The sequence below is a fragment of the Labrus mixtus genome, chromosome 4 (genome assembly GCF_963584025.1).
Source record: "Labrus mixtus chromosome 4, fLabMix1.1, whole genome shotgun sequence".
Classification (NCBI taxonomy): domain Eukaryota; kingdom Metazoa; phylum Chordata; class Actinopteri; order Labriformes; family Labridae; genus Labrus; species Labrus mixtus.
Window position 1 is genome coordinate 30,944,812 of NC_083615.1, and position 14,673 is coordinate 30,959,484.

General features: G+C 40.2%; 1 protein-coding gene across 1 annotated transcript; it reads right to left on the reverse strand.

The window, feature by feature from the left end:
• Positions 1–8,217: 8,217 nt before the first annotated feature.
• On the reverse strand, positions 8,218–14,154 carry LOC132973428 (myosin heavy chain, fast skeletal muscle-like). Its single transcript, XM_061036894.1, has 23 exons — positions 14,040–14,154; positions 13,836–13,959; positions 13,553–13,689; positions 13,206–13,461; positions 12,879–13,121; positions 12,620–12,796; positions 12,396–12,541; positions 12,215–12,305; positions 11,740–12,129; positions 11,501–11,627; positions 11,295–11,413; positions 11,021–11,211; positions 10,686–10,869; positions 10,426–10,591; positions 10,185–10,309; positions 9,778–10,083; positions 9,521–9,724; positions 9,302–9,427; positions 9,043–9,213; positions 8,798–8,902; positions 8,607–8,702; positions 8,414–8,545; positions 8,218–8,313 (listed from the first exon to the last, which is right to left on the reverse strand). Exons 1-23 carry the CDS (start codon positions 14,150–14,152, stop codon positions 8,296–8,298), a joined length of 3,747 nt encoding a protein of 1,248 aa, XP_060892877.1. The 5' UTR covers positions 14,153–14,154; the 3' UTR covers positions 8,218–8,295.
• Positions 14,155–14,673: the final 519 nt, after the last annotated feature.

Consider the following 14,673-nt stretch of genomic DNA (forward strand, 5'->3'; position numbering starts at 1 on the left):
AGAATATAAATGAAACTTTCTACAAACTAATCTACCCTCTACTTTCAACTAACCAACTTGAACATTTAAATGATTGAATGACTGAAGAGTCAAAGAGAAGAATAAATAAATATTCTTCTCTTTGATGATGTCAATTAGATTAGATTTGTCTTGTATCTTTACAATATCAGAAGGTCATTAGTCACAATTCTATCTAGGTTTTTTATAGGTCACTGTGTTCAGTTTATGAGACCAGGGAAGATATTTTCACAAGTCAATGTGTGTTCAGTTGTCAGTACATCGTAACTCCACACTGAATCTGTGTACTTCGAGAAAGTTGTTTCTCTCCTGTGTTAGTTGTGTTAAGTTGCTACTCCTGAAAACACACAATTGTCTGATATGACATCATCAAAATAAAAGCATTCCATAGACTTAACGTAGGAGGACTTTTATTGTGAAGAAACTTCCGGAAATACAATGCGTTTATCATCGAATTGACTGCGCTTTAGCGGTATTACACTTTGGGGGTGATTTTCAATAACACTGAGGGGAGTTAGAGCACTTTTAGCCGTCACTTTGAACACGAGTCACTGCAACAGCCCGCATATTTTAATCATCTTGGACTTTGGACAAGCGAAACATCATCTTAAACATTTCTGAAGTCAGAGCGTGTCGTGTTTTGGACGGCAGCTACGAGGTCAGCTAACTTTGAGCTAACCCGCTGCTGGTAGCGTTAATGATGTTTTCTCACATCACGGTCCATGTGATAATGCTTCAGTTGCCTGTAATGCCCGTTCCTGATCCCTGTAGGGCAATAATGGACAGATAACTGAGCAGTGAAGGCAGAGAAGGTCGAGCATGTCGACTCTGATAACTAGTTAGTGGTACCGAAACAAAGCACCGAAATCTGTTGTGTTTCGGCTCGGTAGGTACCAAACGTGTTGGTACCGTATAGATAGATAGATACTTTATTGATCCCGAGGGAAATTCAAAGCATCCAGTAGCAGGTTACAAAGACGTACATGACATGAAACATTTGTTACAAATTAACCACAAAACCGACCCCCCCTCCCATACATATATATTAACCCCAAAAAAGATTTGAAGAATACGCCTAGATGAATCAAACTTAAACTGTGCAATTAAAAATAGACTTATACAAGAAATGTACCCGTGTAGGGATAAAAATATATGTGTAATTTAAAGCAAGAACCTATAAACAGTTGAGGAAAAAATTTGTTATTAGACCTGAATAAAAAAAAAAGTGTTGACCTTCTGAAGTTGTGTTGTTTATATATGTACACCAATGTTTAAAAAGCAGATAGTGCAAAATTTCGGTACGCATCTCTAAACATGATAGAAATGTATGCACATTTTTATAGTGATAATATGATTTTCTTTTGATACTCTCAAGAGCTCTTTTTATAAATTTTATAAAGATGTCAGTATCTGTACTCCAGCTGTAATATTCGTGCCTGGGTTGCATTGCTCAAGTGTTCAGTCTCCATATGTTCTTTGAGAGCAAGTTGTAAATGTATGACAACCCGAAAATTACCATCCGACTAAGATATTTAGAAGTTAGGCTACTATATAGTTAATTAATATGTTGATCCAATGTGACAAATATTAAGAAACACTTTGTTTCTTTAGAAAGTATACCTGGTCATGCTTTTTAAACTGATCACTTAGGAAGTTTCTTAATAGTTTGTCATCATGAAAAGACAACCAGTTATCTCTGTAAATGTAAAATTTGAATTCAAACACAATTCATGTGCAGCATATAAGCTCTACAAGGACATGCTACACTTTAGTGGTGACCAAAAATAAACTATGAATCACTACCTCATCAGGAAAACCTAGACTTCAGTAAGTTTTGAGCAGGACTATGGTAAAGACTTTTTTTTATGAAACCTAAACTAAAACTGAAAGTTATCTGGAAATCTTTATCTTAATAGTAGATACCAAATAATCTTTAACAAAAACATTGTCAATGTATTGTAGAGGTAACAAACAAACGAATATATTGTAACACGTTTTTTTCATTTATAACTGTTGTTTTCAATTTGAGCCCAGAACTCTGAACAAAAACAAAATTCATTACAAACATAATACAATATCAATTAGTTATGAAACCCATAAAGGCAGTGAAAAACTTTGACACCAAATAAGCATTTATCTAGGTTAGTCTCCTTTTTTGAGAGGAAAACTGATCTTAGATTGTTAAGGTAAATTATTCTCTGAAAGGTAGTGCTCTCTGTTAAAAACTACAACAAAAACCCTCATCTCCAAAAGTCAGCACTAAAGCAGGGTGGTCGCGGTTCCTTAAAATGTCTTAAATACAAATTTACTCATAAAAGGCCTTCAAAAGTATTAAATTGTCTTAAATTCGGATTGGCTGGGTCTTAAATGTTTTAGCAACAGTGGTTTCACGTCCCTGCGAGAATTTTGGGTACGTGAGCGCAACGCCCCCTTTTTCGTCTGGATGCTCATTTGAGACCTTGCTAGTCAGCTCAGCCGTTAGCTACTTTGTCGAAACATGGGACCATGCATGTTTGTTCAGAAATGGCTTGAGAATGATGAATACTGGCAGTGGTTAGAGACTGTGCCTTGAAATGCTTACGAAGCAAACTGCACGGTATGTTGAAGGGTTTCCGAATTTTGGACAATGGGGATCAAGGCCGTAGAATCACACATGCAGAGCGTGAAGCACAGAGAGTATGCAAGAACCAACCAGCAGACTCCAATTGCCCGTTTCAGCTCCACTCTTCCCACCGCTAGAAAGATGCTAGCATGGATGCTACAATGGGAAATCCACCGACAACAACGTTATAATCTAACCTCCGAACAATTTGTGGCTCTACGCCAACACTCAGAGCAGAGGTGATATGGGTGTTGAAGACAGTGACGAGCCACCACTCATTCTGGTCCAACGACAGGATTGAAGACGTGTTCAAAGCCATGTTTCCAGACTCTGAGCTTGTGCAGACATGTGGAAAAGACAAGACCAGATATGTAGCTAAATTTGGATTGGCCCCGTATATTAAAAAGGAGCTTATAGCCAAAGTCAAAACGAGCATGTTTGTGATCATGTTTGACGAGACCCTGAACCAGACAACGAAAAGTAAACAGTTGGACCTGCATGTGAGTTATTGGCTAAATAACCATGTTCAGTCAAGATACTATGGATCACAGTTCATGGGCCATGCAACTGCCCAGGACCTACTTCAGCACTTCAAAGTAAGTTTGCTGCCATTCAATCTATTTATTAACTTGCCTATTTACAACTTAACGTTACTCAAAGTTACTTACAATGTGACATTACTGTCGCATATATGCAAGTTGTTCTATGTAATTTCCAGCTGCTGCAGTGACTCGTAGATTGATACAACCAGACACTTTAATAAGTCTACCAGCCGAATAGAATTTTAGAATAGTCTGTTTATTTACCGACCAACGTGTCTGAATAGAGTGTACAAACTTGCCACCGACAAAACTTATCAGCATTTGTCTGGTGATATCACTCGCACTGACTAGACCAGGGGTGGGCAAACTTTTTGACTCGCGGGCCACAATGGGTTCTAAAATTTGACAGAGGGGCCGGGCCAGGAACAGATGGATGGAGTGTTTGTGTGAACTAATATAAATGACATGTAAAAGCCATTACAAGGATTTGGCCTTTAACAGGTAGCAAAGCATGAATATGCAAGGCTCATTGTACAAATTGATTTCCAAATGCATTCATTTAATTTAATTTAATTTTAATAAACACAGTAGAGAAACTCACGTTCAGTTTCAGTGGGAACAGTGTTGTTGATCTCCCTTTTTTGCCAGTGCATTAAAGTCTGGAGAAAGCCAGTTCTTGTCGCTTAGCTCAGGAAATTTGTCAGATTTCCCCATTAACTCCAAAAATGCGCTGATCTCCTCTTTCAGCTCCCACACTCGTTGAAACACTTTGCCCAAACTTAACCAGCGGACACGAGAGTGGTACAGTAAGTCCTGATGATCCGCATCAGTTTTCTCCAGGAACGTAATAAACTGACGATGCTGAAGTCCCCTTGCTCGTATAAAGTTAACACGTTTTACAACTGGATCACGTCATGATTAAGCTGCAATACAGACTTACACAGAGATTCCTGATGGATGATGCAGTGAAGGAAAATAACATCCTGGTCAGGGTTTTCCTCTTTCACTTTATCCTGGATTCTTTTCAGCAGACCAACATGTTTTCCAGTTAAATTTGGCGATCCATCCGTTGTGACATTGGCAAGTTTACTCCAAGGTAGCTTCATTCTCTCGATGACAGCAGACACCTGGTTATACAAGTCCTCTCCTCGCGTTTTTCCTTTCAGGGACTCCATGGTCAAAAACTCCTCCGTTATCTCAAAACTGTCATTAATCCCTCGGATAAAAATGAGGAGCTGAGCAGTGTCTTTTACGTCATTACTTTCATCCAGTGCTAGTGAATATAACTTAAAGGACTCAGCCTTTTTGTTTAATTTGCTGGCTATATCTTCGTCAATCAGTTCCACACGGTGAGTCACAGTCCTGTGTGATAAACTGATTTTTTCAAACTGGCCTTGGCTCTCCGGACACAAGAGACCTGCTGTCTCTACCATGCATTCTTTTAAAAACTCGCCTTCGGAGAAAGGCTTGCTAGCCTTTGCTAATTTGAATGCCAACAAAAAACTTGCCTTGGTAGTTGACTCTTGAATCGCAGTTTGTTGGTGAAAAAAATGTTGCTGAGTCTGTAAATTATCCTTCAACCTCTGAGCCGCAGCCGCCCGTTCTTGCGTGGACTGCTTGCTAGCGTAGTTAGCATGCTTCGTAGCAAAGTGACGGCTGATACTGTACTCTTTGAAAACTGCGACAGTTTCTTGGCATATCAGGCATACAGCCTTTGATCGGACTTCAGTGAAAAAATATTTAGTTGTCCACTCCGTATTAAACACTCGGCATTCACTGTCCACTTTTCTTTTCTTTGATCCGTTCATTTTTACATAAGGACTTTTATTATTATTTTTATCCTACCCAGTCTAATATTAATCTAAAGTAGACTCATCTGTGAGATGAGATGTTGACTTTTGTATAGCTAATGTCTACATCTTTTTTAATTCCAAGGAGTGCATTTAGCAGCTTGACCTGCAAAATATGATTTCAGTCTCCATGGATGGACCCAGTGTCAACTGGAAGTTTTTTGGACCAGATCCAACAGGAACACGCAGAGTTGTTTGGAGGTCCCTGGCTGACTGTGGTGGGGAGTTGTGGCCTTCAAACACTCCACAATGCCTTCAAAAGTGGCTTCAATGTCTGGCTTCTTGAGAAAGTACTCAGGGCATTGTATACATTGTTCCATAATACCCCTGCTAGAAGAGAGGATTTCTGCACTTTGACAAAGACATATGTGTTTCCCACCATTCTGTGGCCATCGCTGGATAGAAAACCTACCTGTCGTCGAGAGGGCTATTACAATTTGGCCAATGATCATAATGAATGTGGATGCAGTGACGAGGAAAAAACTTCCAAACCCTAGAACATCATCCTATGACACTTATGCAGAAGCATGGAATGACCCTGTCATAATAGCAAGTTCCTCATGGCTGTCTCCAGGACATTCACTACCTTTCTGACTAAATGTCAGACAGATGAGCCTGTAATGCCCTTCATCAGTAAAGACCTGGCTGTGGTCATGAAGGTAATGAATAATAGTGCTGCACAATATAGTAGTAAAAAAAATTTTGTGATTGCGATATGATTCACGATTTCACAGTTTTCATTTTCAATAAAAAATAATTTAATCATGTGACATTTATTGGGGTCTGAACCCAACAAACATGTTTTCTTACATCTGGAGAACATTATGTGTAGGCCTGGGCATCTCTGCAGCAATACATGCCATGATTAGTGTGTATTTCCACTTAAATTCAATTACTCCCCACCATCAATGAAAGGTATAGCACTAAATCTAACACTTTTTTGTTTGTATTGTTGTTCATTTTGTACTGTATATGTACATGTAAATGTTCTCAGAGCCTCCTGAAGAGGTTCATTAAGGCAGAGATAAAGAATGACATCAGTACACTGCAGATGGTCAGACTGGACATGACTGATAAGAAATCAAGGGTTCGCCTAAAGGATGTGGACATCGGCTTAGGAGCAGATGCCGTCCTAAATGTCTTGTGGGAAATGTCAAGTAATGGTTAGGGTAAAGGAAATGAAATTATTGTTTTGCTTTAAACATTTAGTCAGTCTTACACCCCCTCCTTCACCCTTCCTGTTAGGAACTCCAGAGTAGCCCAAGCAGCAGTATAGGAGAGCTCAGTGTGCTGGAGTTTAGAAGGGACTGCATGGATGGTTTGACTAACATCGTCCAGAAAATCCTAGACAAGAGCCCACTCAAGTACCCTGTTGTGAGGCAGATGGCAAAACTTTCTGCAAAACAACCAGCTGTCAGGAGATGTCTCTGCTGGAACTTACGTTTACAGAAGTTAGCACAATGTACACCGTCACAACTACCTGAAGCTTGTTCAGTCTCAACACATTAAAACAGTGTTTGGTTTGTCTGATAAATTACTTTTTTTCATTACATTGGTTGATTAATTGTTATTTTTTGTGTGTTAATCTGTTTCACAACAGGTGATGTGATTATCCAGCAATTTGGAAACTTCTTGTCTCTGGAGGCAAATGCTGAATCCTTCTCTTCTTTCCAACCCATGCGGACAAGACTGGATGTTTTCCTGCATGGATTCCTCCATCAATCCTACCCTGAGTTATGGACTTTCTGCGCGAAACTTCTGCTCCTGTCCCATGGCCAAGAAACGGTTGAGAGGGGCTTTTCTGTAAATAAGGAGGTGGAGGCTGATAACATGCAAGAGGACACAGTTGTTGCTCAGCGAATTATATGTGACTATGTCTCTGTCTGTGTGGGGACTCTCAAAGTACCTCTGACGAAGGAGCTCCTGACAGCTGCAGTTTCAGCGAGGTCTCATTACCTGGACCAGGAAAAGAGAAAGAAGATGAGCAATGCACAAAGAGAAAAGTCGCAGAGGACCACCTTGAGCAGCTCAAAAGGAAGAAGACACTGAGTGAAGTAGCAAACAGCCTGGAACTCAGGCATATGCCATAATGTCCAGTCAACTCTCTTCTGCTTACCTCTTCCACCCCAGAATTCCTGTTTCCACAACCTTTCAAATGAAAATTGTACATTCACATTGTTAAAATGTCTAAGGTAGGCCTATAATAGAAATACAAGGTTACTTTAGCCAGGACATAAATCAAACTGCCATTGTGAGCTGGTCAATGACAACTCATAAGCAAGTAGTGTAGTACACTGACTTCTTTGCAGTCCACAAGCTGCTGGAATTGATTTTGTTTTATTTATTTTCTATATTTTTGTCTTAACTGTATTATTCTGGTTACTTAATGTGATTAGCATTTTTTCACAGGACCTAATTTTAGACCGAGGCTCCACATATGGCAATACATGGTGAATGATCTGGAAAAGCACTTTCACCTTTGATTTGCACATAACTGTCAATTTTAATTTCTGAGTTATTGTCCACTAATATGAAACTTTCTGAGAATATTGTAATATGATTTAGGACAACAATGATATTTTTGTGTTTCCCTTTTACATGAATAAACACATTTGCACAATGTTCCTAAACTGAACCATTTATTGTCATTTTACCTTACTGCCCATTTTGAACTGCCATCTATGCGTTAATTAAAAAGTATATTTTCACTTATGGTGTGTATTTCCATTGCAAATTTGATCTTAAATTTCACTCAAAGTAGTATTAAAAATGTCTTAAATTTTACTTGTTCACATCTGTAGACACCCTAGTGTGGTTTGTTGAACTATCAAAATTTTAATTGTAGTCTCCGGCACCACATATGACTTCTAAGGAAGACGTCGTCTTGTATATAGTCACTTTTTCACTCATGCTCATTTTCAGTGGGAAAATTATGATTTGCCTTTGCCTACTCTGAAATATATATTTTTGTAAGTGGGGGCACACTTACTAGTTTTCTAAACTTCATTCTTTAAATGTTTGAGATTTACACCCCCCAAGTGTTTTGACATTTTAGGACCTAAAAAGAGTTCAAACCTTTCGCCCTATGACCTTGTAGTGACCCGTTCCAATTGAGAATTATATTATGTTTCACAAATGATTGACATTTTGACTTTTGCTTTGTTTGAGCACACAATAGGATAAACAAATATCACAAAAAGCAATGAAAGATCAGAGAATATTTTATTATGGTACATTTCACATCATATTATATGATTAGAAACAGCCCATCCGCTGGAGCGCTTTACTCAGCCTCTTTTGCCTGTCAAAACAAAATAAAAAGCAATAAATACATACAGTATAATCCTGAATTCATTTATATCATACTTTTTTAAGCTTACATTATAAAATGTTTTACTTACCTTGCCAGAGTCACGGCTCTTAGCTCTCAGCTTGTTAACCTGGGTCTCTGCAATGTCAGCACGCTCCTCAGCTTCCTCCAGCTCATGCTGGATCTTCCTGCACTTGGACAGATGAACATTGGCCTGCTCCTCCTAAAAGAAAAGTAAAGATTGACATTTTAAAATATTAGAAATGTCAAAAAGTTCTTCTTACCGCTTCCTCAGACTGCCTCTTGTAGGCCTTCACCTTGAGGTGCAACTTGTCAACCAGATCCTGCAGCCTGTTAACATTTTTCTTGTCCTCTTCAGTCTATGATAGAAGATACATTTTCATTTAAAAAAGAATTAATCATTATCAATATGCAATGTTTTTGGTATACCAAGTGTTATTTAGAGTGACTGTACCTGGTAGGTCAGTTCCTTCACCCTCCTCTCATATTTGCGAACGCCCTTAACAGCATCAGCTCCACGTCTCTGCTCAACCTCAACCTCTGCCTCCAGCTCACGAACCTTTAGAAAACAGTAATACATTTAATAAACACATATATACTGTCTATATATGTGTCCAGAAAAAAGCAAACATTAAATGTAAATATAATTTTTTTAAAGTCTTGACCCTGTTGTAAGAATTATTAACAGGATATTCTCACCCTAGACTCAAGTTTCTGGAGCTGCTTCTTGCCACCCTTCATGGCCAGATTCTCAGCCTCGTCCAGGCGGTGCTGCAGAACCTTGACAGCAACCTCAAGGTTCTTCTTCATCCTCTCCAGGTGAGCACTGGTATCCTGCTCCTTCTTCAGCTCCTCAACCATCATAGCAGCCTGTAGGAGACAGCATTTAATGTTGATAAGAATTACTTTATTAAGACACATTAAGCAGGAGTAAAAAAGCATCTCTTTTAAAACCTACATCTGTGATGGCCTTCTTGGCCTTCTCCTCTGCATTCCTTGCTTCCTGAACTGTGTCATCGACTTCACTCTGGACCTGGACCAGCTCAGACTCAAGCTTCTTCTTGGTGTTCATAAGGCTTATATTCTAAAATAATAGGGAATAGTTTCATTAGATAAAAAGACTGATTTGTAAAGTTGTGGAAAAAATGAATCAATACATATATTAATCCAAAATCACCTGAGAGTGCAGAAGTCCAACACGCTCACTTGCGTCCACCAGCTCCTGCTCAGCAGTTTTGTGACTTCTCTCAGTCTGTTCCAGAGCAGCTCTTAGTTCCTCAATTTCAGCAACCATGAGACCGTTCCTGCGATCTACCATAGCAGCCTGTTCCTTGAGGTCTTCCTGAGCTCTGACAGCGTCGTCAAGGTGCAGTTGTGCATCCTAGTGAAATATGTCAGGAATATATTCCCTTGAATACCAGAGTTTAAGTGAACTGACAATCTTTGCACATTCCTCAGATGCTTCTGGGACACAGCAGCCCGGCGATTGGCGTGGATCCGCTGAATCTCCATCTCATTCAGGTCTCCCTCCATCTTCTTCTTGATTCTCAGGGCATCATTCCTGCTCCTGACCTCAGAGTCCAGATTGCTCTGCATGGAGTCAATCACCCTCTGGCTATTCCTCTTGATCTGCTCCATCTCCTCGTCCTTCTCAGCCAGCTTCCTGTCTACCTCACCCTTAATCTGGTTGAGCTCAAGCTGGACACGCAGGATTTTGGACTCTTCATGTTCCAAAGTTCCCTAATGAAAGTAAATAATTCATATATAAATCTTCATTCTTTAAAATACATTTGTCCATGATTTAAATTGTCTTTCAGAGGATTTCCCCTGAACAATTGTACCTCAGCCTCTTCAAGAGCTGTCTGGATCTCAGACTTCTCAGTCTCCACCTGCTTCTTGGACTTCTCCAGCTCATGGATGCTCTTGCCAGTCTCACCAATCTGTTCAGTGAGATCTGAGATCTCCTCTGCAGAGAGATTCATGTGTTTTGTATTGTTAAGCCTTAAATGTTTAGTAAGTATTAAATATGTTAGAAATAAACACTGTAATACAATGCTTCTGTAGCATGTAGTAAGAACTCACGTTGCAGGTTCTTGTTTTCACGCTTCATGGTCTCCAGCTGATCCAGAGCTTCCTCATATGAGTTCTTCATCTTGAACAGCTCAGTGCTGAGAGAACGAGCCTCCTTCTGAGCTCCCTCAAGCTCTGCCTGACCCTCCTCATACTTCTGTTTCCACTCTGCCAACACCTAAAAAGCCATTCATAGTTGTTTATCAGTACAATGGCGAATCAAATGAGTGTGTCTTTGATTACAGAGTATAGTTGACAGACGGACACATTACCTTGTCAAAGTTTCTCTGCTTCTTGTCCAAGTTGGCAGCCAGGCCATTAGCTCTCTCCACATCAATCATGAGGTCCTCCACCTCACTCTGGAGCCTCTGTTTGGTCTTCTCCAGAGAAGCACACTTGGAATTGACAGCCTCAATCTGCTCCTCAGCCTCCTGGAGGCGCTGGGCAAGCTTTTTCCTGTTTGAAAAGGGTGTGATTGGTCTCAGTAAAAAGTTTAACAAATGATATTGGCACTGATCATTTTTTCTGCTGCATTGCGTTACTTGTATACATTTATTTGTTCTCACTTAATGTTTTTTTGAATGGTAAACTTTTAAACTGTACGTACTTGGATTCCTCAAGCTCCTCAGTGCGCTGGATGGCATCAGTTTCATACTTGGTTCTCCACTGAGCCACTTCACTATTGGCCTTGGACATTCCACGCTGCAGCTCAGCCTTTGCCTCCTGCTCCTCCTCAAACTGCTCCCTCAGCAGATCACAGTCATGGCGGGCTGATTGCATTCCATGCGGATTCTTGGCCTGATGTAAGAAATTGCCATCAGTGTGAAAATGTAATAAATCACACATACAAAGTTCTCAGTAAGAATTTAAAGTTTTCTTACCTTAACCTCCTCTTCAATCTGTCTCTTCAGCTCTTCAATCTGCTGAGTGAAGGCCTGTTTGCCTCTGGTCAGCTGGGAGACGAGAGCTTCTTTCTCTTCAATTTGACGACTGAACTCACCTTGAGAGAAACATATCATGAAAAATTCGTTTGTGTTACAATTTAAAATATTCAACTACGGAGCAATCATTGATGACTTTAACATGCCATTTTCTGTCAGGAGACGTGCTTTCTGCGCACTTATGTCATTGTTTTGACGGACATTTTCATCATTCTTGGTCTTCAGTTCACTGTATTGTTCCTCAAGAGTACGGCACATCTTTTCAAGATTTCCCTGATGATGAGAAACAGAGATCATGTCAGTAATCATTTGTTTTCTAAAATGTAAATGACCTTGTTTACTGAACTCTCTTGGTTGTTAAAGTAGCATGAAATGCATTGTGTACCTTTGCTTTAGCAGCAGCCTCCATGTTGCTGGAGAGGTCATCAATCTCCATCTTGTATTCACTCTTTTCCTTCTCAAGCTTCTGCTTGACACGCTGGAGGTTGTCAATCTGCTCTCCCAGCTCAGCAACGCTGTCAGCCTGCTTCTTGCAAAGAGCAGCAGCAGTGGCTTCATGCTGCAGAGTGGACTCCTCAAGATCACGACGGAGCTTCTGGAACTCTGCTTCACGTTTCTTGTTCATCTCAATCTGGGCAGCAGTGGCTCCACCGGCCTCCTCCAGCCTCTCACTGATCTCCTCAAGTTCCCTGGAGAGGTCAGCTCTCTGCTTCTCAACCTTGGCACGAGCTGCACGCTCAGCCTCAATCTCCTCCTCCAGTTCCTCAATACGAGCCTGTAGAATGTAGATATGATGTGTTTCAGTAAACTTTCACTTGACAAACAATATGTAGTCTGTTTAATTTAACTCAATATTTGACCTGAAGCTCCTTGATTTTCTTCTGAAGCTGAGCACCCATTGACTGCTCATCCTCAATCTTGCAAAGGAGCTGGCTGACTTCAAAGTCCTTCCTGTGAGAATCATGGATACATTTCTTAGTCAGAGTTCATGCTGTTACAGTAACGTTTGTGTATGCTTTTGTTAAAATAAACAAAAGTTACTTTTTAATTTTCTCATCAGACTGCTGCTTGTCATTCTCAAGATCCATTATGGATTCCTGGGCCAGTTTCAGATCACCCTCAAGCTTCCTCTTGGATCTCTCAAGGTCCATACGCAGCTTCTTCTCTTGCTCCAGAGAACCCTCAAGCTAAACAATAGTATACGGCTTAATGATCAGGAGTCAACACCAATGTTATTTGCCAGTTTTAAGGACTTGTGAACTTACATCATCCACTTGTTGCTCAAGCTTGGTCTTGGCCTTGGTCAGAGTGTTGACCTTGTCTTCCTCAGCCTGCAGATCATCAAGAGTCTGTTGGTGAGATTCCTGAAGGGCTTTCTTTTCCTTGGTCAGCTTGGCAATGCTCTCATCCTGAGAGGCCATTTCCTCAGTCAGGTTCTTCACCTAAATTTACAAGAAAGACATTGTTATTGAGGGTAATGTTTAGATGAAACTTGATGTACGAGATAGATTGTTAAATCCAAACCTTGTTCTCAGTGGCGTGTTTCTCCTTCTCCACTTTGGCCAAGGTAAGCTCCAGATCATCAATATCCTTCTTGAGCTCAGAACATTCATCCTCCAGTTTTCTCTTCTTGGCAGCGAGCTCAGCATTGATTTCCTCTTCATCCTCCAGCCTCTCAGTGATCTCTTTGCATTTGGCCTCCATCTGAATTTTGCTCTTGATAAGACCCTCACATCTCTCCTCGGCATCTGACAGATTCTCTGATTCCTAGTTTGTTGTTTGAAAAAGGATGTTAACAAATCTACACAGTACATTATGAAACAGCGTATCAGTCCGTCAATGTGTACTTACAGATGCGACTTGCAGCTGCAGATCATTCTTCTCCTGCAGAAGGGACACAAACTTCTCCTCCAGCTCCTTTTTCTTGGCTAGGGCAGTGGCCAGATCTGTCTTCATCTTGTCATAGTTCTCCTTCATCTGCTGCAGCTCCTTCTCAGTTTCAGCGCTCTTGAGCAGAGGCTTGATCTTGTAGTACACTTTCATCCATGGCCAGTGTTTGACATTCATGAATGAGCGGATGTTGTACTGGATGGAATAGATGGCTTCCCTGCAGAAAAGAAGAAGAAGGTGTAACTGACAATTTTCTTGTGTGATTTAAAAAAAGAGTCTCATTCAAAAGAAGCTTTTATTTAACATGCCTCCTCTCTGTCATCTTCACAAACTCCTTTCTCATGACGTAACCACGGCAGAGAGCCTGAGTCATGGTGACCAGAGATGCCAGCTTTTCATCTCTCATCTCCTCAAGGAGACCCAGGAGACCAGCCTTGAAGAACACCTAAACAATCATACAAAAATGAAAATGAATGTTGTAGAAACTCATATACAGTAAAGACATCTTTAAGTTATGTAACATACTCACACAATGGATGAAACATCATATCCCTTGTAGTAGAACACCTTAGAAAAAAAGTAGTATCTTACCTTGGTGTATCCAAATTTATACTCGTCATGAGGAACATCAATTGATCCAAGCAGCTTCTCTGAAGCCTTCTTGTTATCAATGAACTGGCCCTCAGGGATGACACTGGCATTCAGTACCTTGTATCTTTCATGAGAGAGTTCATTGTTAGTGTGAGTGTTGCCTTTGAATCATCTTTATCAGAAATATACAATATGTATAGATACCTCTGCTTGAAGTCAGCATAGAGGATTCTGCTGGGGAAACCTTTCCTGCAGATTCTGATACCCTCCAGTACACCGTTACACCTGAGTTGGTGGATGACCAGGAAGTTCTCCATCAGACCTGTAAAAAGACATTAATTGTAGTTATGAAACATATCCCTCCATACTTATGAAACGAGATGAGTTGTCATTCCTCACAGTTTTGGCGTTACCATAGGCCTCCAGCAGAGGATTAGCTGCAATAATCTGATCCTCAAGGGAACCCTGTAATGAAGGTTTAGATTTTATATAAAAATTGATTTTTTTTCCAATGTAAAAATATTGCATACATGAAGAATGCTCAATAGTTAAAATAGTAATTTATCCCACCTTTGATGCGTCCCTCTTCGTGCCACCAACTGAGATGTTTGCAAAGTACTGGATGACACGCTTTGTGTTCACAGTCTTTCCAGCACCAGATTCTCCACTAGGTATAGAACATTCTTTTAAGAACTTGTTTGATATATTTTTGGAAGTATATAAGCAATATGTTAAATACATTTTAAACTTACGTGATCAAGACAGACTGGTTCTCCCTATCTGTTGATACATTCAAAAATAAAACAGTTAACTCTGTTTTCTTGCATCAGAAACATCA